This window comes from Podarcis liolepis (assembly GCF_965112155.1).
Source record: "Podarcis liolepis genome assembly, chromosome: 8".
In the NCBI taxonomy this organism is placed as follows: domain Eukaryota; kingdom Metazoa; phylum Chordata; class Lepidosauria; order Squamata; family Lacertidae; genus Podarcis; species Podarcis liolepis.
This window is the reverse complement of record NC_139560.1, coordinates 23,839,954-23,863,246: the sequence shown is the minus strand read 5'-3', so window position 1 is coordinate 23,863,246 and position 23,293 is coordinate 23,839,954. Positions and strand designations below refer to the sequence as shown.

The 23,293-nt window shown below is 40.1% G+C and overlaps 1 protein-coding gene across 8 annotated transcripts in view; it reads left to right on the top strand.

Annotated features, from left to right (window-relative positions):
- VPS13B (vacuolar protein sorting 13 homolog B) overlaps window positions 1–23,293 on the top strand; it is an 883,035-nt gene that overhangs the window by 319,646 nt on the left and 540,096 nt on the right. For 6 of the 8 annotated variants that reach the window (XM_083517129.1, XM_083517132.1, XM_083517130.1 and 3 more), the window contains exons 40-42: window positions 8,645–8,841; window positions 13,259–13,440; window positions 15,422–15,771. The exons of the other annotated variants lie outside the window; for them this stretch is intronic. In XM_083517129.1, the coding sequence (XP_083373255.1) occupies window positions 8,645–8,841; window positions 13,259–13,440; window positions 15,422–15,771 (729 nt within the window). The remainder of the gene's footprint in view (window positions 1–8,644; window positions 8,842–13,258; window positions 13,441–15,421; window positions 15,772–23,293) is intronic. 8 annotated transcript variants of the gene reach the window in all.

The window sequence follows — 23,293 nt, the reverse complement described above, 5'->3', positions numbered from 1 at the left end:
TGTCACAATTATCGACAGCCTATTCTAAATGCTAGTTACAGTGGTACCTCAGGTTATATACGCTTCAGGTTACATACGCTTCAGGTTACAGACTTCGCTAACCCAGAAATAGTGCTTCAGGTTAAGAACTTTGCTTCAGGATGAGAACAGAAATTGTGCTCCAGATTTTTTTGACTATGTAATCTCTTTCTCTTTGCATTTTAATTGGTAAACAAAATGACCACAGCTTCTTATAGGTAAATGAAATGAACACAGCTTTTTCAATCTTAAGGGTGTGATCCCATCGCCTTTGGGTGGGCATCTCAGGGACCATAGAATATATCAGGTCTCCCTCTTCAGTATCCAAGAAGGAGCTCTGGTGTCACCTTAAAAACCTCCTAACACCCCAGCACAACTGCTGTCAGATCTCCAGTGTCACTGGGCCCCCGAAGGGGGTACTCTGTGGGAAGAGTAAGAATTGCTTGGATCCAAGACCTTCTCAGTCCCCCAATGCCCCCCCAGACAGTAATTTCCCTCCTACAGTATTGTTCCCAATGGGGGTGGGGATGGTAAGAGTGAACTCCAAGCCCAACAGAGCTTAGGGTATGGATGTTAAAACTGCCTTCATTTCTCACCAACATAACCACCTTAGGACTGCGGCCTAAGTTCTGTCTGCTGCAAGGTTCCCAACCCCTGATGTCCGAACATCAAGATGTTTTCTTTGATGAATTTGTGATTTTTTTTTCCATACAGTGGTGCCTCGCAAGACGAAATTAATCCGTTCCGCGAGTCTCTTCGTCTTGCGGTTTTTTCGTCTTGCGAAGCACGGCTGTTAGCGGCTTAGCGGCAATTAACGGCTTAGCGGCTATTAGCGGCTTAGCGGCTTTAAGAAAAAGGAAACAAACTCGCAAGAACTCGCAAGACGTTTCGTCTTGCGAAGCAAGCCCATAGGGAAATTCGTCTTGCAGAACGACTCAAAAAACAGAAAACTCTTTCGTCTTGCGCGTTTTTCGTCTTGCGAGGCATTCGTCTTGCGAGGTACCACTGTACATGGAGATGGAATGCAGGCAGTATTTGTATGTCTGTGGGAGCTCTCAAGCTTGCAAGCAACTGCCGCATCGGAGTATCTGCCAATGATAATTAGAGCTATGTGCTTGAAGCCCCTGTGGTTATATCCTGAATGCTATCATTTTAGCCTCAAAGTGCTAAAATTATAATTTAGCAGCACTGTTATTGCTGGGTGCAATCCCAGAACCACTAGTTAAAGGATCTCTGGTAGCAGGACTGGGAAAGAGGAAACTCTTGCCTGATATGCTGGAGAACTGCTGCCTGTCAGAGGACTAGGCTAGATGGAGCAATGGACTGATTTGTTATAGAGCAATTTATAGAGACAGAGACAGAGACAGAGACAGAGACAGAGACAGAGATAAAATATCCATACAGAAAGTCCAAAAAGCACTATAGTGGTACCTCGGGTTACATACACTTCAGGTTACAGACGCTTCAGGTTACAGACTCCACGAACCCAGAAATATTACCTCGGGTTAAGAACTTTGCTTCAGGATGAGAACAGAAATCGTGCTCCGGCGGCGCGGCAGTAGCAGGAGGCCCCATTAGCTAAAGTGGTGCTTCAGGTTAAGAACAATTTCAGGTTAAGAACGGATCTCCGGAACGAATTAAGTACTTAACCCGAGGTACCACTGTACTGCTGTCTGACCTCAATCCATTATGTATCAATTTGTCTTTCTTATTTGTTTGCACAGCATGTGATGTTCTCTTCCCCAAAGTTAGTTGAGAGCTAAATAAACATGCAAATGCCTATTAGCATGTTGAATCTACATTTCAAGGTGATATGTAGACTACCTATGAAAGCGGTTCAGTATGAGATGTGCTTCCATAGCTCTGTATGATACATAGCTCTGCATCCATCAGTTGCAAAGCCAAGCAGTACATATTAAGAGCAGAATATTTGTACAACGCCTTTCTGTCTGTCTTTGCAGTCAAACTTTTAAGTGACCTCCAAGGGTATTTGTACAACAAAAGACAGGAGAGGCATTCCTCATATGAAATTGGTTTGAGTCTTATCAGCATATTATTATATATATATATATTATATTATATATATATATATATTATATATATATACACGCACACATGTTTCATGCATTGTTCTGTGTTTTCATGAAACCAGTATTTTAAATATCTGTTTGTTTGTTTCCTTTTTAATGAGAATAAATCCAGTCTTTGTAGCACATTGCAATCCACAGCACACCTGCATTTGCTCTAAAACCTAGTAGCTTGATGAATTGATAAGATAAGCCAGCCACATGCTTTCCCTAAAAATAAAGGAATGCCGCATATTTCTTCATAAAGGTTAAAAAAGTATTTCTCAGGGCTCTTGAATTACCATATTCTGATACCAAGGGAAAATAAAACCTCAGCTTAGAGTCTTGTTTGTACTTAGAGGGCTTTCCGGACAGGAAGGCAATCTTGATGCAATGCAGCAAAGCCACAATACCAGTGGGGCATTACAGGTGAAAAGCGTGCAGCTGTACCCCGTACCACAATGTATTACAACTGTACAGTGGAATATTTCCTGAACAGAAATAGGGCTTGGTTAACTTTGTTTCCCAAGAGTAGATCACATTAAAATGTTATAAAATCATGATTTCCTGCATTTGAATACTTGTGGTTTCTCAACTGGTTCCAATATTACAAAGGGGGTTTTATGGCTTCTATTAGTTGAAGATGTATAGAAGCCTCTTTCTAAAGTCATCTAAAAGGCGGGGAGATAATGTAAAAAGAGGACTATATTTTTCCCCCATGCAAACATGACTTCTCTGGCATTTCAGCTATATAACTGAGTGTCTATGGTTTATTTTATAGAACATAATATGTACTCAAGTGTAGTGGAATGGGTATAGAGTATATACTAGCTGCTTGATGCATGTAATGGTCATGACTTGGAAGCAAAATGCAGGTGGTGGTGGTTGTTTTATTTTAATTTTTAACATTAGAGGAGAACATTTTTAACATTAGAGTTTACTCAAGTCCTGTTCTTAATTATATGTGAACAACTCCCACTGAAGTCAATGGATATAGATGCTGATGATTAATATTCCTCAACTGACTGCCTTTAACTTGCAGCATAGCAGCAACTTGAATACCAAGCAACCACTCTTTAATAAAACCCAGGAGCATAGAAAGATAGGAAGCTGCCTTACCAAAGTCGGGCTATTTGTCCATCTATCCATTATTGTCTGCTCTGACTGACACCTGCTCTCCAGGGTCCATCTTAGTCTGTCTTCAAATTTATTTATTTTCTTTATTTAATGTATTTACATCCTGCCTTCCTCCCAAGTTGGAGCTCAAGGTGGCTCCCAACGTATTAAAAACATCCTTACAAAATGCAAAGTAGCAAAAACAAATTAGAAACAATAGTTAAAATAAAAATAAAGCACATTTAAAATCAGCATTAAAATAACAATGGCTATTGATTTTAATGCAACTGGGGGTGGGGCAGAAGTTATGTATTGTAGGAGACATTCCTTCAAATGGAGAGTATCTAGTCATGTAAGACTTTAAAGATCAAAATTAGCAGTATGGAATGGGTAACTAAGGTAGGACTGTGTTATACCAGTGGTGTGCACTCATATCTTTTATATTTTGGCCATTGCATTTCATAACTCTCTTCAGAGGCTGCCCCACACACAGCACATCACAGTGATGTGCTTGGTTACCATGAAAGAAAATCAGTAATCTTGAGTCTGCATTTGCAATGAAATTTGAAGTGATTTTACTGACGTTTTTGCCTGGCTATCTCCCACTAGAATCTGCTAGGATCTTTTGCAGACTCTGCTTTGTGTGTTCCACAAGGAATGACCTCTGATGCAAAATGATTTGGTTTCTGACATCTACAAGTAAAGGCTCTATGGTAGCCTGGTTCAGAAAGAGGTCTAGTTGAAACTATGGAGAGGCACTGCTAGTCAAGGATAGAGAGTATGGAGCCTAACTGGACCAATGGTCTGAATCACAGGCCTGTACAGAGGGGGTACACTTGCCCCGGGCTAAACCAGTCAGGGGGCCCTACCACAGGCCTACCAACTTACACTGTCTTCTTGTCTCCAGCCCTGGGCCTCAGACAAGCTCTGCAAAGGCCTGCTGAATCAGTTCTACATATTCACTCTTCATTCTAATGACAGGGTAGCTTAAATATAAATGTTTTCTCATTAGGTAGATCAGGAAGAAGTGAGCTTCAGCTTGCCTCTTGCCCCAGATACATTGGTCCCTTGAATAATTCAGGACTCTTAAGAAGGATGAAGGGTGGAGATGGGCATGGTAGAGAAGTTTTGCAGTCTGAGCAAGTGATTAAAGAATCCTTGTGACCACAAAAGAAAAAGGAAGAAAGCAGACTAGTTTTGCTGACACCCTAAGATAGTTTTACCCTTTAAAAAATGGAACTTAACACTTGTCAAGCTGGTTCATATAAGCCAAGTTCACCAAGGTGTCTAGTTTGTAGGAACATAATCATGTCTTCCACTGGGTCACGTCACCTCCATAACTAGAATAAAGAAATGCATGGCAATATATAGTTTTACATGGGTTTTCTGCATTGAGTCTCAGAATTTGTTGGAGAAATTTAGTGGCTTTGCATTGTGTCATAAATTGTGCAGAGTGCTCTCTCTCTCTCTCTCTCTCTCTCTCTCTCTCTCTCTCTCTCTCTCCCTGAACCAAACATGCATAGTCAAGGATTAAAGAGTAAAGCTTTCAGATAAGAGGCCCAATTTACAGACAGTCATGGACCTAGGCAGCTCTCATTTTACAAATTAATCACTGACTGTGAGGTATGTTAGTTGAACTCAAGTGATGTTCAGATGGCGCATTCACTTGAGGGAAATACTGTGGATTTTTTAAAAAGAACATTGGCTTCTAGGGGACACACAAAATGACACTTATGAAATGTAGCTCAAATAGTTTTCTTTACATTTGTGTACATGTGTGTATATATGTGAAAGGGGGGCAGAGAAAAATGTATAAGGGAATTGGCAATAAACGGGGGGGGGGGGGCAATTCTGATATCATTATTACCAGCAGCTTTCTCTTTTCAGGAAGAAGCTTGGGTTAAAACAAAATTGTAGTTTGACTTCTTGCAGATTATACCCCCCCCCATTCTTTTATTTAGATGGCTTTGGTAAGAAGTTAGAGTTCACGCACAAACAAATGTGTATATTTTCTGTCTATAATATGTATGCTTTGTTGTACAGCAGTTATTTCTGGAATAGCAATCCCTAAGGTGAAGCAGGAAACAAGTTGTGAATTAGGAACTTCTGAAATGAATTGCCTGAGCCCTGCTTCCCCCACCCCCTTGCCACTTCCATATATTCACTGCTCTCCTCCCTTTGTCCCCTCAGTCCCCACCTGACACTTACCCACCTCACTCTCCTCCCCCAGTCTCTTCTGTAGCAGCCTGATCCCTATACTGCACACCCCCATTTTCTCCTCCCCATCCCACTTTCCCCCAATCCTTCTTACCAAGCCATGGAAGCTGTCCTTCCTTCTTCTTTCAATTTTTTCGGGCCCCAAACCCCTAAATTCAGCCGTCAGTCCAAGAGGCATGATGGGGAAGTGAAGCTGGCCAGCAGCTGGAGGCCAAAGCTTTCGTTTGCAGTGCAGGTGACAACTGGAAATATACTATGGCTGGTGATATCAAAAGCTGTGAAGAGATGCAGCAAAATAAAAAGGGTCTCAGACCAGAGCTGTTTTGGTGCCAAACTCAGGCACTGAGGGCTCATCCACACAAAAGGTGGCCTGTTTAGCATTCCAGGGAGCTACATACAGTCAGGACTTTCAGGCCACCCAGCTTAAACTTTAGCACCCACTGTCCCCTCATGCAAGAGCATGTAGGCTTCAGTAGCAGCTTCTTGGCCCACCTTTGTAGTAGGAGCCCAAGTCATTGTCGTCATTGCCCTGCCCTGCCTTTGACTACTTCTGTTCAGCTTCATTCATAAACTTGGGTCCCATACAACACATGGAGAACTGAGGTGTGTGAAATTCAGAGAGCTGCTCTGTTCTGGCTGTGTGTGTGTGTTAATGGCACTATGCCAGTGTACTTTCCTTGCTTTTATTGTGGAAATGGTAGGAGCAACATCCCAGGAGGTGAGCATTATTTGAAATGTAGGTAGAGTATTAATCATTTTGAAGACAAAAGGAATACAATTTTATTTTTCTTATGGGACACTTTCTAGTGCAACTAATATCCTCACTTCCCTTGCCCATGAGTCATTTTGTGGGATATACTTGATATCCAAGTTTCAAACTATTATTTTTGGCAGCTGCTACTGCACAAAGCAGTCATCTTCCTTTATATTTACCAAGCCGGGCCATTAGTAATAACCCCCATCCACCCACAAGGACAAATAATGTGATATGCTTAGAAATGTAGAGTTTAAATCAGTTTAAATTGCCAAATCCAGTTTCCAAAGCTCTGAGCCACTGTAAACCCCACATGCATTTCAGTGGGACTTTCCTCCTTGCGAGGCCTTTGGGTGTCAGGCTATAAATCACTCTTAAATATTTCACACTGCAAAGTTTGATATTTTTCCGACTCCCAGAATCTAACTAGCTTTCCTAAAGGGGATCACTAAAGGATGAATGTGCAGGTTTTTATTTTACAGCATATTACATTTTCACTGTATCTTGTATATTTGTTAACATATGAAGGCTTTTATCTTTCACACTTATTAAAATTAAAGATTATGTGAAAATAAATCTTTGCTTTGCTTTTTTTAATAGCTGTGTGTTTGGGTTGGTGTGTTTTTTTAAAGGCCTTCTTCTAGTTAACCTTCCATAGAGACATTGGAAGAGCTCTGCTGGAACAGACCAAAGTCTCATCTAGTTCAGCATTCTGTTCTCAGCAGGGGCGCCAGGTCCAGAAGACCAAGCCCTTTTGCACCCCCCTATATTTTCAGAGTTGGGGCTGCCCCCCCATCCCAAAAATGCAGAGGTGAATAACAGAGCCAACCATGTTACAACCGTGGAGGGAAATGAGGGTCGAAGCAGCGGCCTCCAGCTAGTGGCAACATTAGGAGGAGGAGCTACCAGCCATTGAAGCTGTGCAGATGCGGCGTTTGGCTCTAACCCAGCTCCTCCCAACATCCTGACATCATGGACCCCCAATCGCCCTTTGGTTTTCACAGTGTCTAACTAGACGCTTATGGGAAGCCCAAAAGCAGATCCTGAGTGCAGTAACAGTCTGCCCAATTGTTATTTGACTGATTTCTCGTATGTGTAATCACATGAGTTTGAGAGAGGAACGTGGTGTTCCAGGTAATGCCCTGGCTTGGTAGGAAGCTTAAAGGTAAAGGTACCCCTGACCATTAGGCCCAGTCATGGACGACTCTAGGGTTGCGGTGCTCATCTCGCTCTGTAGGCCGAGGGAGCCGGCATTTGTCCGCAGACAGCTTCCGGGTCATGTGGCCAGCATCACTAAGCCGCTTCTGGCAAACCAGAGCAGTGCATGGAAACACCATTTACCTTCCCACCTGAGCAGTACCTATTTATCTACTTGCACTTTTTGGCATGCTTTTGAACTGCTAGGTGGGCAGGAGCTGGGACCGAGCAACGGGAGCTCACCCTGTTGCAGGGATTCGAACCACCGACCTTCTGATCGGCAAGCCCTAGGCTCTGGTTTAGACCACAGAGCCACCTGTGTCCTAGTAGGAAGCTTAGCCTTTACTTTTTCACTGGCCTCCAATCTTCCAGCCAAGTAATCAAAATTCTATAATTTATTAATTTATAGTGTTTAGCGGGAGGGGATCTCCTGCAAATCTATAACAATATTGGATCACTTGGTGAAATATTTGGTGGGTGATATTTGCCCTTTCCATAGGATTGAATATGTAGAGCTTAACAGGACTGTGTTTTGCCACTTCCCTTGCTTAATAGCAATTTGAAATTGGTGGAGTTTTGGAATTTAGTGTTGTCAGTATGTTCTGCTTTTCATAATCTGAATTGGTAGTAGCTGTGACATTTCTAAACTGGTGCTTAGATACAGTAGGGGGCTGTACAGCAGTTAACAAGATGATGCTGTATCTAGATAAGAACAAACTTTTGATGGTTGGTTTCCACTGTGGCTTAAGAGAGGGGGAATATCCTTTCTTGGATGGATCACACCCTTTCTGAAAAGGGCCCAAGTGGATAATTAGCTGCTTACTGTAATAGGTTCTGATCACTAACATATGTACATTGGGAAATAATACTTTCTGTCTCCAACTGTATTTATACTATACAGAAAATTTAAGTCACTTAATCAATGTCTTAGGAAAATATATTCTTGATGCATGGTGGAATTCACAATTCAGTTGTGTTTTAGAGTGTTTAATATATGTTCATAATGTGTTTTTGTGTGATCCTGGGGTGTCTGTACAAATTGTCTGCTAGTAACTGGAGATGTATCCTAACCCCATTGAATTGAATAAAAACCTATATCAATGCCAGCTAGATTAACATGAAACTTCTAAAAGAAATCTGTTAAGGATATGACTGAAGAGATATCTTGGCTATTTACCATTAAAATTAAAATAAACCAGTAGTATAGCTACAAATGCATGTTTTTATATTTGTCAAGAAATGTCAAGCAACTAAGATTTGTTTGCTAACTTTACAGATTCCCTGCAGTTTGGAATACTGGGATGAGCTCCAGAAGTCATTTGTTGCTTTCAGAGAATTCAGCCTCTCAGAAAGCAAAGTTTGTGAGCTGCCACTGCCTAATATCAACTTAATGGTTGACCAAAAAGAACTTGTAGCCTCAGATCTTTGGAGGATTGTCCTGAACAGCAGCCAGAATGCAGGGGATGACCAAAGGTAATCAAAACTGCAGTTGTTTGATGGAAATGCATAACTTATGGTATCAGGTCACAGAAGTAGGTCACCAAAGCAAAGAAAGCCATTGACTCTTCCCACAATATATTATTTGTGGCAAGAAAGCTTGCTAGCCTGACAGTTGACTAATACACCAAACACTTCAGTACGCCAGTTTGCAAGACTAGAAGAATGCTAAAATCTGCATGGTCAAAATACATAACTGGGCAAAGATATTCCAAAATACCAATTTAGACATAGAATCATAGAATTGTAGAGTTGGAAGCAACCCTTAGGATCACCTAGTCCAAACCCCTGCAATGAGAGCCAGTGTGGTGTAGTGGTTAAGAGCGGTAGACTCGTAATCTGGTGAACTGGGTTTGCGTCTCCGCTCCTCCACATGCAGCTGTTGGGTGACCTTGGGCTAGTCACACTTCTCTGAAGTCTCTCAGCCTCACTCACCTCACAGAGTGTTTGTTGTGGGGGAGGAAGGGAAAGGAGATTGTTAGCTGCTTTGAGACTCCTTAGGGTAGTGATAAAGCGGGATATCAAATCCAAACTCTTCAATGCAGGAATATGCAACTGTCCCATACGGGGACTGAACCTCACAACAGGGCAGCCACACAGAAAACACCCCTGATAAATACCTGTCCAACCTAATTACTGTGTTTCTGGTACTTATTTGTTTGCTTGCTTGTTATATTTTAATCTTGTTCTTTTTCCAGTGACTTCAGGGTTCTTCCCCCCCTCTCCTGCTTTTATCCTCAAAACAACATGGTTAGTCTGAAAGCACAGGCTCATCCCACATGCCCTAAGAAGGATTTAAACCCAGGTCTCCCCAGGCTTGTCTGACATTTTAACCACTACACCACATTGGATCTTAGAATGGACACAGAAACATAAAAGTTGTTGTTATTATTATTATTATTATTATTATTATTATTATTATTATTATTCTCTCCCACTGAAGTGTCATGAATACCTTTAAAGTCCTAAATGTGTTGGGCACAGGATACATTAGGGGCTGCCACCTCCTGTACCAGCCTACCTGTGTCCTTTTCTGTGTCCTGAATATGGCAAGAAAGGTCTTTTCAGTGGTTGCTCTGAAATTATATTATTCTTTGCTTCACAAGGCTTGATTGATCCTCCCTTATGCTGTTGTTTTGTGAAATGGTGAATACTTTTTAATTCCAGCATACCCTTGTCTTACTAGTAGGTAATTTCCTGTTCTATGTCTTTATTTTATTTGCTGAATCTCTCTCTCTGTAGGTGTGCCATATTTTTACTTCTATAAAATATTGTACTTTCTAAATGTTTCTAAGTGTAAGCCTCCTTGAATGGTGTGTAGAAGGGGGGATATAAATCATTTTATATATATATATATATATATATATATATATATATATATATATATATATGTATATGTATATGTGTGTGTGTGTGTGTGTGTGTGTGTGTGTGTTCATCCATCCACACATTCTCACACAAAAAATAACAAAGCAGTTGAATTAGGAGAGTGGAGTTTGCATATGTTTTTAGTGTGTGTGTGTGTGTGTGTGAATAATTCAGGGAAGAAAACAGATAACAAATCAATAAAAAGTATTAAACATCTGGTTTCCATTGATCATACTAGGTTGAAATGATTTCTTGATGTTAATTGTGAAGGAATGCATTTTCATCACTGAGAAGTTAAGTGTTTCAGACAAGGTTAATTCCTCTGAATGTGGGACCTTCGCAAAATTACCTTCGTGGTCAGCTTAGTACCACAGAAATGTGAACTCTGTGAGAATTGAGCAAAAAGCTTGTGGAATTCAGTAGTGCTCCCCCAACCCCTTGCCCTTATCAAAGCAGTTAGAATTGCAGTCACAATTCTTGTTCATTTGGGATTTATCACTGTGCCTGAGATTTCATTAAAAAGTGTTATCTGAAAGGCTTTTTTGACAGTGATAGCCCTGCTATAATTTCTTATTTCTATGTGGAATATTATGATGTGGAAAATATTCATTGTTCCCTAAATTGTAAAATAAATGCACAAATGTTTACTTCCATTGACAAAAGAATAATATGACTCAGAAGGTACATTCGAGGCATTAGGAGATGGTGCTGGATAAGTATAGGGACTCTGGAGTGTGACTATAATTTTAGTCCCTAAACAGCTATACCGGTGTTTGTAATGTAAGAAAGCCAGTGTGATTTAACCAGCAAGAAGACAGGCTGATAAATAGTAAGGGAGGGGAGCAGCGAGGAAACTGAGGGTAGCCTCTGCATGAGGTGGAGGGGAGGGGATTTTATTGTAGCTCTGGGGAGAGGGATTTCAGGTTAGACTTGCTTAGAACTACGAAAAGAGAGATGCATGTGGTTTTGCTAACTTAAAATTGGAAAGAGGAAATGCAGTGTATCAGTTTATCAGGTTAGTTGTATTATACTTGCAGGCCTAGGAATTAGGAAGCCAGTTACAGGTATCCTTTTATGCCTTCGCAAAGTGTCAAAAATTTCCTCTTGCCTCTCCATATATACTTTGATATATTTTGAAGTCCCCCAGTACTGTAGCCCTCCATATGTTATTGAACTGCAACTTCAATCTTCACTGAGCATTGGCCATGTTAATGAAAGTTGAATTGTAACAGCATCTGGAGGGCCACAGACTCCCCCATCCCTGACCTAGCACAAGTAAAAGGTAAATACGTATGCCCTAAGACAAAGATAATGAGATACTGGGTCTACCGTTTAGATGCCACTCCTGCTGGTAGTCAACCGCTAATGCTATTCCTCTGGGTTTTCTTTCTACTGTCAAAAGTAAACTAGCTCCAAGTGGAGCTGAGCTACTGCGCTTTGCACTGTGAAAGTTCATCCTCTCCTACGCCCTGCAGTTGAAAGGAAAGGGTTGGTTAAGGTAGCATTCACACCATGAAAGCATTTGTATGCTACTTTCATAGTCATGGCATCCTCCAAAGAACCCACAAAACCCAAATTTATGGGTAGTATGAGTGCTTTAAGTTTATGGTGTCAATGTGACCCAGGTTTTACCAGACTTCTTTTCGTTTTGCCCCTAAAAGCCAAAAGGTTTCTAAGATGCCACATAGCGTATCAATAACCCTACCTCTGTCTGTCCTTATGCATAAATGCCTTGTATGGCATTGCTCTTCTTTATTGTATACTGTAATGGTGTTCCAGTTGTGCACATCCTTGGTAGTCCTAAGGCGCTGTGGTCTAAGACACTGAGCCTCTTGGGCTTGCCAATCAGAAGGTCAGCGGTTCGAATCCGCGCGACGGGTTGAGCTTCCGTTGCTCTGTCCCAGCTTCTGCCAACCTAGCAGTTTGAAAGCACACCAGTGCAAGTAGATATAGGTATCGCTGTGGCGGGAAGGTAAACAGCATTTTCATGTGCTCTGGCACTCATCACAGTGTCCCATTGTGCCAGAACCACACATATTGGCCACATGACCTGGAAAGCTGTCTGTGGACAAATGCTGGCTCTCTTGGCCTGAAGCGAGATGAGTGCCTTTGACTGGACTTAACTGTCCAGGAGTAATTTACCTTTACCTTATCCTTGCTTTTATTAAGTCACAAATTTAAATCTCCAAACAAAAAGAACAGGGATGATTGCTACCAATTAGAATGAATTAATATGTGTGTGTATGTCACACCATGATGTTAACCTATATAACAGATGATGGTGTTGAACTCCAACTCCCATCAGCCTCAGCCAGCATTGCTAATCGTGAGCATTGATAGTATTTGTAGTCCAAAAACATCTGGAGAGCCACAGGTTAGCTACCCCTGCTATATAACATTTACAGTGGAATCCTATACCTGACTACTTAGAAATAAGCCCCATTGAGGGGATTTGTGGATGTTTGAAAATGATTGCTGAATAATTTTTGGAAGCATTTCATGGCACTGCAAATAGTTACTGAGAGGCAGTGTAATGGGATAGTATGTTAATGGTAAAATTACAGCTTTAGATTTCTATCTTAAAATCTAGGTCTTTCCACATTTGGGGAAGTCATTTTTAGAGGACAATTTAAGTGCAAATAGGAAGGAGAGCAGTATTGCTTGAGAAGTGTGCAGTGCATTTGTACTTAAGTGATAGGCTCTGGTTACATTTTTAAAACTCCTGTATTGTGGTGTTGAAATAAATGTTCAGACATTTATGAAAAAGTGTTTAATAATTGCTGAAAGGTTGTTCCCCTCACCCTTTTCTCCTCAAGAGTACTTTCCTTGTTCAAATATGCTAGCATTTTAGAAAACTCTTCCCTAGAAATGATGCGTGCACCAGTTGTGTTGCTGTGGTTGTCCAAAATAATCATGGTCTGCTCAGTGTTTGTGCCCCAAACACAGCATTGCAAATGGTCAAATCCCATGATAAGCACCAGGATATATTGAAATAATACTCTTGCATGTTTTGTTTTTGCCACAGTTCCGAAAGTGAATCGGGCTCTCAAAGTGCTTGTGATCAGCTTGTAACTCCTACTGCCCTAGCAGCCTGTACCAGGGTGGACTCCTGTTTCACCCCTTGGTTTGTTCCTGCCCTTGGCGTTTCAATTCAGTTTGCTCATTTGGAACTTCACCTTTGCCACCATCTGGATCAGTTGGGCACAGGTACGTATAGTACACTCACAAGAAGAAAACCGTAACTGTTGTTTTTACATTTCCTCATCATCGCCCCACCTGCTTTATATTTGCAGTTTCTTGGTTCCTGGAACCATATGCTCAGATAACTTGCAACCATTTATCGGAAGCAAGAATGCGTAGGAAAGAGTGTTTTGGGATCCAGTATCTGCAGAAGGCGCTGCTGCCTTTTCTAAGTCCTGGCTAATGGTGCCAAGTGCCCCCTTCACTTTATTTTGGGCCATCTGATAGAACAAATTCAGCCACTTGCCAGGATACTTGCACTGATGCTGAAAGTTTTTACATCCTCCTTTATCAAAGAAATTATGAAGCAAACTCCAAGCATTGGAAGCTCATTTGTTACTCTAAAAAGAAGGGGAAGGGGAGTCCCATCTGTTTTTGTTCAGTAACTATGTGCTGCTGTGTTAATGTCAAATTTATTCCAAGAAATTTTGTTAGATTGTCTGATATCAAATAATGCTTTCCAGGAAAGATGAGCAAATAACTAAGCACACTTCAAAAATAGGGTTTCTTGCTGAAGTTGTTGAGCCTTTTAAAAAGAAAAACACAACCTAACAGCTAAATATTGGAAAAACAAGTTTTGCTAACGTTAATATGTACAGTCTTGAATATAGTAATGTATGCCTTCTTCCCCTTATCAGTTGTGCACGCACTTCCATATTTTTGACTTTTCAAATGGTAAATAATAAAAAGGCAGAAGCTGCTTGAACCAAATGCAGTTCCTGTCAGTATATAAATTTTCCTTTTTCAGAAAGAACTTTCCATAGGCAGCTATTATCATTGTATTCTCTGCTTGTTTATTCATAGTGGGACAATTAAATATCCAAAGCTGTGGTTACTTCAGACTTGCTATAGGGCAGATAATTTCTAGGATGTTGGCTTTCTGCAAGTTAAAATCCAATTGTTCTGGATTGGTGACATCCATTTACTTAAAATAGCATCTACATTTTTAAAATACTGTATGATTTCATTTACCTAGGATAGTTCTGTTTCCTTTCTACTTTGCTAATTGTAGATATTTTTCTGTGTCCCTTATGTGTTCACCAGATGTTGAGGCCATTACTGTTAATAATTGCATTTTTTCTCCAAAGTGCACATCAGCGCTGTATCTAAACAGATAATCATATGAGTTTATCTGCATTAATCCCTCAATCCTAATTTGGTCTCCAGTTTTTACTTTCCAACATCTTTTGGTGGCTCTGATCTGTAGTACATATTTCTACTACTATTGGGCTATTTCTTGATTAGCTCTATTTGTTGTGTAGGGGAATTATTTCTGCTGATTCTGTTATTGTTGTCATCATAATTGCAATGGTAGTTAGGGATAACTAGTGTTTCTACTTAGTGTGGGGCCTTAGTGTACTAAATTTTGCCCAACACAAAAAAGACTTAATTGTATTACACTCATATCCCACCTTTTTCCATTGTGGAACTCAAAGGAGTTGTATGTGGGATTCCCAGGCTGTTTCCCATTCAAGCACTGGCCCGACTCAGATTTGGTTAGCTCCTGCAAGAATTCTATAATGTCCCTTTAGACCATGTTTCAAGCCTATGCTTAAATATGCACATACAGAGCAGAAACCACAAGCTTTTGAAAAAATAAATATGGCTCAGCTCAGACCCAAACCAGTCAGATAGGTAAATGTACATGTACATAGAAGAAAGTAAATAATATAAAGTTCCTGACAGCACTGAGTCTTTGAATAACAAAATTTTTATTCTTTATTATTTGTCAGTATTTAAATTTAAGGTTTCATTTTCATTTCCCGTGTACTTATTCTGGTTTCAAATAAGATGGGATTTCTATATAATAGTGGCTACATAACTGAGCTGAACAAATACATAGAATTTTTCTTGTAAAGTGTTCTGCATATATTGATCTACTGAACACACTCATTCCCAGTCTGCATTTGCAACATTGTACTATTGATTTCCCCCCTTTATTTCACAGTGCCACCAAAGTTTCTTCATCCATTTATCTCTGATAAAAATGTGCCATCCGAACTAGAATATTTGATCATTTCTTTCAAAGAACCACACATCTATCTAAGGCAATGGAGTGATGGATCCATCTTCAAGGAGATCCAGTTTTCTACTAGGATTGACTGCAAACTGTTGGAATACCGAAATGTAACAATGCAGGCTGTTGTGAAGCCCTTTGGTGTCCTTGGACAGATTGCTATTTCTGGCAATTTAGCGGAAAAGATACTGGATGGAAATGTGATGGTGGATCCCATATTTATAAGCTTCGGGCAACATGCGATTCACTCCCTGCATAAAACCATCCAAGCTTGGCAACAGGTAAGGTCAACAGCTAAACGTTAAATGAAAATGTTAATCTGGATATCCTTATTCAGGATTTCTGAAAATGGGGGTTACCAATAGGCTAGTAGGGTGAAGAGAGAGGGAAGATAGGGCACAGTTACCTCCCCTTTTTGCAGAACCAGAAACTTGATTGAAAGCAAATGAAATTAATAGGCAAAGTGATAGCATACAACATCATAAACACATAGAACCAGTTCACCTATAATGCCAAACCAAGTTTCAGTATATTTTACATGAGTTGGCAGAACATAAACACTTCTAGAAATGAATAAAATACATTTGCAAGCATAAGACTCATGTGCCCCTTCCTCCTTTGCACAGTCAGATTCAGTTGTTTCTTCATTTTTAGCAGAAACCATACTTTACCATTATAACCAAATTGGCAAGCAATGGTTCGCACCTGCTGTTTGCATCCGCAGTGCAAGCTATGGTTTAATGGTGGTTTGCATTCTGACAAGCCATAATTTGCTGGTTTGGTGTAACGTCCAAGTATGGTTTACTGCAAACAGGAAGCAACTAACTGATCCTCGGTATGTGGAAAGAAAAGCAAAAGGACCTTGTGGGCCCAAAGCTAGTTCTTGATTTCCCCAACCATTGGGATAATTCAAAGCTGCCATTCATGACTAAATGGCACTTCCACTCTCACAAAGTGGTCCCCTAAATTCTGCCAACTCTCTGCTTCCACTACAGCCCCTCCTGCCCATCTTATGCCATTTCAGAGGGCGCACTGACCCTCCAAAATACAATTTTCTGTGGTGGAGGAGGTTTCATTGGTTTGGGGCAGAAGTCCCATTGCATTAGCAGAAATCCACTCGCAACTCCCTGGATGCAATTCAGTGGATTGGAGCAGTACTTTTCTTCTAGAAAAAAAGGTACCATTACTCACCATGGTTGTTACAGCAAGTGCCATACTTTTAACCAGTATTTTTCTTCTAGAAAAAAGGTGCCAGTACTGTGGGGGTGGGGAGCACTGGTTTGGAGGATCAAAATCTTACATCTGAGTTGAGCCGTGTCAGAATGGGCAGGGGCTGTGATACTGAGTTTCTGTCTCTTCAGTTAGCAGAGAGCTAACTGTGCAGGGCATGTGTGAACTTCTGAAGGTTTGGCAAAAGCTTTGGGAAATCTAGCCTGTCGCTTTATTGTCAGATTTCCCCACACTTTAAAGTAAAAGTCTTTTTATTATCACATAAAACATGTTTTCAAAGGAAATTAAAGCTCCTTGGGCCATTTTGGGTGGGTTTAAGTCTGTGCCGGTGAGATCAGGATCTGACCTGGTGAATTGTAATATGTAGTATTTCATTGTACAGTGGTACCTCAGGTTACATACGCTTCAGGTTACGTACACTTCAGGTTACAGACTCCGCTAACCCAGAAATAGTATCTCAAGTTAAGAACTTTGCTTCAGGATGAGAACAGAAATCACACGGTGGCGGCGCGGCGGCAGCAGGAGGCCCCATTAGCTAAAGTGGTGCTTCAGGTTAAGAACAGTTTCAGGTTAAGAATGGGCCTCCTGAACAAATTAAGTACTTAACCCGAGGTATCACTGTATGTGTTTTAGAAAGTCAGTGATGTTGGGATAAGCAACTATGAGGACCAAACGCCATGTGAGATGGAGATGTGGTCACAGATCTTCTGGGTTGTTTTCAGTATTAAGCCTACAAAGAGTAAATTTATTGAAATTATTTTACATGACTTATTTAGATTCATTAATTTCAGTAGGGCAACTTGGAGTAAAACTTAGTCGAATAAAGCCCTCTGTCAGGTATCACTAGCTATTTCCCCCTCGTTATTGAAAGCATTTGCTACATCTTGCATCCTATTCTGTTCATACAAAAATAATGGTACAAGGCAATCCAAATATATATGTAGATTATTTTCCCCTGCAATTGTTCAAAATGCCTTGAGTTGTCCTAAGTTATCCAGGCCTGCAAGAAAATAATTTTCTTTACCAATCTAAATACCAAAACAAAGTACTGTGCATTAATTACCCATCGCAGAACTACAATAGCAAAGCTAGAAAAGATAAAAACATCTGTTTCGTATCAAGAGTTTCTTTTTTTCAAGCCATTCCATGGTTTTCTTATTGTAAAAGGACGTTCATAAAACAAGAGCTAGTGTGATTTAAATCTTTACAGCTGGTTCAAATATCACTGTGAAAAAAGAGTCTTTGTAGCTCCAATTTCTGCTTTTTGTCATATTTTGAGCAATGTGCTTAACAGAAAACAAGCAAACAGAGTTTTGGATGAGGCCCGTTACGCATGGGCTGGCAGGGCAGCAACTACTGCAAAATGGCCTTCAGAAAGGTCAGTTGCTTTGTGCTGTTAAGGAGTATCAGACATCGTATACATATAAATAAAATGTAGTGTATAAATATTTAAATGTCTGAGACCACATCAGAGTGTGAATGACTGACTTGGACTACAGGGTGCCTTACAGGAATACTCTTGAGTTGAAAATAACAGAATTGTATATTTGATTAAGTAGAGCCATATGTTGCAGAGCAGCATACTCCTGACAGGTACATTCTAGGAATAGTTGGGTCTGATTTATACACGGGGGTGGCAATGTTCAAATGACCCACAAGAGGATATGCTTCTGTAATTGTTGTTGTAATTTTCTCGTTTCCTCTCATGTCAAGGGTTCTTGCCACCATCTTCTGATGTGGTGGGTGGGTCTCCAACCCAGGGTGCACTTGATTAAAAACTCAGCCTGCTTTTAAATTAGGGGACATCAGACACAGAAGTGGACCCAGAGCTGCTTATTAACGTTAATTGTTAACAACATGTTCCTTATGTGGCTTCTCCTCTTCCACATACATACCGAAAATTAGCTTCCCACTAAGTGTTGTTTGGTGTGCAGCGCTCACAATCAACACATTATTCTGCTGGACAAAGTCAAGAGCACCACCGTTAGTTGAGTTTTTCACATTTTCTAGCTGAATTATTAGAGACAAGTAATTTTGTACACATTGTAGATGGGAGCTGACATATGAAGCATAAAGCAATTTGGCCTTGCACCTTTAGGTCAAGAGTTCAAGATTAACAGAAGCCTCTGTCAGTATTTGTTTCTGCCAATATGCGGACTAATTTTTTCCCCTAAATAATGATGGTAGTTTTAGAAGTAGAATTAGGCTTTAAAGACATCATCAGCCTCTTTGCTTGTAAGTCTAGGTCACATGTCTTACAGTGGAAAATGCCTTCTAAAACACCAGGGGCACAATTTAGCCAAAACAATTTAGCTTAATTTTAAGCACCTGCTTAACTCTCCCATTGAAATTAAGGGAACAGAAACGTTTTTAACTTCAGTCAGCTGATTGATCAACTGATTGTTAATAAGGTACATTTAAATGCCAGACTTGAGTCGTTTATTGTTGAAAGCAGTTATAGAAGTCTTGAAAATGTACACTTTTTTGCCAACAAAAGATTGGCCCAATAAAATCCATCCCCTCATCATATTTGTGTTTGAACTGTAGTAAGATTTCATTTAAAAATAACCAATTTATAGAGCATATAGGTGGTTTTTAATTCAGCAAGATTGTATAAGTAAAATGAAAATATGTGAAAATGTATTATTTGCTTCAATTGCATAATTCCTTATTGCTTTAAAAATAGTTCTTTGAAATGAAATATAGTAGAGAAGCTCCACGTATTCCATAGTATTTCATTATTGCAAAGGGCTACATATATAGGGATAATGAATTCTGTGGTGAATGGGTCAGTTAAGTAAGAAAGCCCCGGATATTTCATTAGGGAAATGTAAACCATCCCATCAGACACATTCTTGTTAAAATAATTTCTAAAGTGCCACAGAATTTATTACAGGCCACTTTTTAAATATGAGAAATCCATGTGTTTAAATCCAACAAGTTTCATTTCATGGTTTACTTTTTTTACTTCCTAAACAGTGTGTGTGTGTGTGTGTGTGTGTGTGTGTACACACACACACACACACACACACACACACACACACACGTATAGCTTTAATACCCATTCCAAGGAACCGACCCTGTACCTATCCTGGAAGACAGTGATTGGGAAGACTTACCCAATGAGCTTATTGAATGTGCAATATAAGACACAGATGGGATTGTGGTGAGTGGTATATTTTACCATGCTCTGCAACCTCTTGAACCAGCAGACAAATCCTACAATGATATACAGTGGTACCTCGGTTTAAGAACAGCCCTGTTTACGAACGATTCGGTTTACGAACTCCACAAAACCAGAAGTAGTGTCCCAGTTCGCGATCTTTACCTCGGTCTAAGAACAGAATCCGAACTGTGGAAGGGCACCGGCAGCGGGAGGCCTCATTAGGGATAGCGCGCCTTGGTTTAAGAACGGTTTCGGTTTAAGAACGGACTTCCGGAATGGATCAAGTTCGTAAACCGAGGTACCACTGTACATGTAGCCATCAGGACATTTCCTATCTTCTAGGAAGTTCCAAAATATAGCTGCTTAATCAGCCCTGCCTTAAAATTGGATCAGACAAAAGTGCAACCTCAAATACACATACGTAGATTTTACACAGTTTTTATACAATGGGTGAGTGGGCAAGAAAGGAAGCAGGTACTATGAATAGATATGCTGTTTTCTCTCTGGGCTCAGAGAAAGGAGGAAGCAGGAAGAGAAAGTTAACACAATGGATAACACTGCAGAGGAGCAAACCATGTATCTGCCCTTCTAATTGGGTAAAAGCCTATGTTGTGGCACTTCCCCATTTGAAATAAAATATGTTTATTCCTAAATATTCTTCTTGTCTGATATAGTAATTGACAAGTACAAATAAAAGGGTTATAGATTTAAGGAGGCTGTGATAGGTCTAAGTCCTCCAAAACTACATACATGGATAGCTCTAATACTCATTCCAAGAAACTGACGAGTGGTATACATAGAATAATTTATTTACAATAGCCCTGTAAGATAGATAGACTGGAAGACGGTGATTGGGTGGACTCACCCAATGAGCTTTGTGACTGAAGGTGGCCTTGAATATGGGTTTCTCATTGCATTGCATTGCATTGCATTGCACTGCACCACATCACCAGGAAAATTTCTTTAACTGGAAACAGATAAATGAGCGGAGAGCTATATGTTGGTGAAAGTCTGTAGTTCAGGAGTATATTAGGCTTGTTTTTCTCCTTTTCTTTTTTCATGATACTCCCCAGATCTCCCAAAGGGAAAATAGAGGTCTAGGAATCTAGTCTAGATGACATTGGTGCCTTTTCTCTTTAAAGTGATCTGCCCATAGACAGCTTGGGGTGTTGAAGTGCTATTGAATCTTTTGCTTTTTAAAGCCCCTCCCCCTGTCTTATTCTATAAATGTTTATTTCAGACTCCTGTTTTCTTCTTGTGCATCCAATCACTTGGCCCAGTTTGGTTAAGTTTAGCCTCTTTGTACGCACTCTTGACTGAGATTCAGTGTACGCATTCAGCTACCTTACTGTGGCCATACTAAACATGTTCCCATACCTATCTAAATTGCAATCCAGTTATGCCTAATTAAATACATCAGACTCAATCAGCCTAAGCTGATGTGTTAAAATCATGGAATGCTGGGATTTCTAGTGACCATCACCATGCCTAGGAATTTCAGGGAATGTCTCATGGGCTGTGAACACCAAAATTCTTCTGAGACTTTTCATACTTCTCTTTTCCAAGAGCTCAGAAATACATGCTGAGAATATATCAGGCTTAGCCTGCCCCACTTCCTTCAATGTCAAACGTCTCACTCTCATTGCTAAAGGGATACACCTTGGTCACAATTTCTCTTGGACTGGATGTAGATGGAACAAAGTGGTGAAATCCTTGTGTTCCATTGATCGCTTTCACTCTTTCAAAGTGTCATTTTAGGAACATTTCTTCTTTTCTATACTCATTTGTTGAAAATAATAACTAGATAGAAAGGATGTTATCATGGCACCAGTTAAAGAGTTCCAGCAGTGTCATAATTTTGTTTGAAATGTATTTTGTTATAATGTTCATGAAATGAAGTACTAACAAAAATTATTTCAAAGCATTAATTCTATCATTCAACAGCAAGCTATCACTGTTTTGGAACACATTTTTAAAAGAAAAGCCTGACTAGCTTTTCAGATATCTTTTAATTGAATAACTTTCTAAAGAAATGCATGAAATAGCTGATGTTATAATTTGAAGTCTTGTTTATTCTATTATATTTTACTCCAACAAGACCCATTACTCCTAAATAGAACCCAATAAGGCAGGTGTATGTACAAAATATTTTTGTTTAATGTGATCCTGTTCAGATCCCAAGATGATATTTTGCAGGTAGCTCTTAGAAATATTAAATAATCACTACAATTTTGGACATATCATTTGACATATATTAAGGCCCATGAAGTTCTGAAGAGATTGGTATTTTTAGTTTTGAAATATCTTAATTCTGGCTAAGCTTTTATGGGTTTTGTGTAATCAGGCAAGTCCAAAAGTATCATTTTTTTGAAATTTCAAACCCTCATAACTCTAAAACGGGATGAGATAAAAGAAATTAAAATTTAAAATTTAAACTTGGTTCTGATCATTCCACAAGTGTACAAAATATTAAGAAAATTGGATGACATGAGGTAAAAAATGGATCACTTGATTTGGAATGACCCTTCAATCCTTCAGTTAATATAACCAGTAAAATACAAGAATTCTTGTATGGAAAAAGTTGCTCTATTTTAGCTGGTCCTATTAGAATATTACATTATATCTTAAGTCTCAACCGGACAAATATATATGACTTTATAGTGCATAAAGTGATATTTAATCGCTTCAAATGCAGTTTCTAAATCTATGGAGCTTATTCTGGGCTGCTGTGCTAGTAACTAGAAAATAAATATACTGACATTACAGTGTAGACTAGAACTTTGATTTGCACAGTGATGATCCAGTCTGTTGCAGCCCCCTCCCAAACAGATGCTTAGCTTATTGGAGACCATCCTGTTTCCATTCTTTTAGATTAGGGATGGCCAACTGCTGTATATCTGGAACCACTCTTTTCTCCAGGTGGTGGTCCTGGGCCAGAGGTGTATTATGCTTTACGTGCTGACCCCTCATAAGTGGCCAGGCTTCATATACCATTTGGCACCATCTAGCAGTAAGGGCTTTGCAGACAGGCAACCAATGCACTCAGGCATAGTATTACATATAAATATATTACATATAAATGTGTACATTTATGTATTAAAGGTAAAGGAACCCCTGACCATTAGGTCCAGTCATGGCCAACTTTGGGGTTGCGGCGCTCATCTCGCTTTATTGGCCGAGGGAGCCGGTGTACAGTTTCCGGGTCATGTGGCCAGCATGACTAAGCTGCTTCTGGCGAACCAGAGCAGCGCACGGAAACGCCGTTTACCTTCCCGCTGGAGCAGTACCTATTTATCTACTTGCACTTCGTGCTTTCGAACTGCTAGGTTGGCAGGAGCAGGGACTGAGCAACGGGAGCTCACCCCGTCGCGGGGATTCGAACCGCTGACCTTCTGATTGGCAAGCCC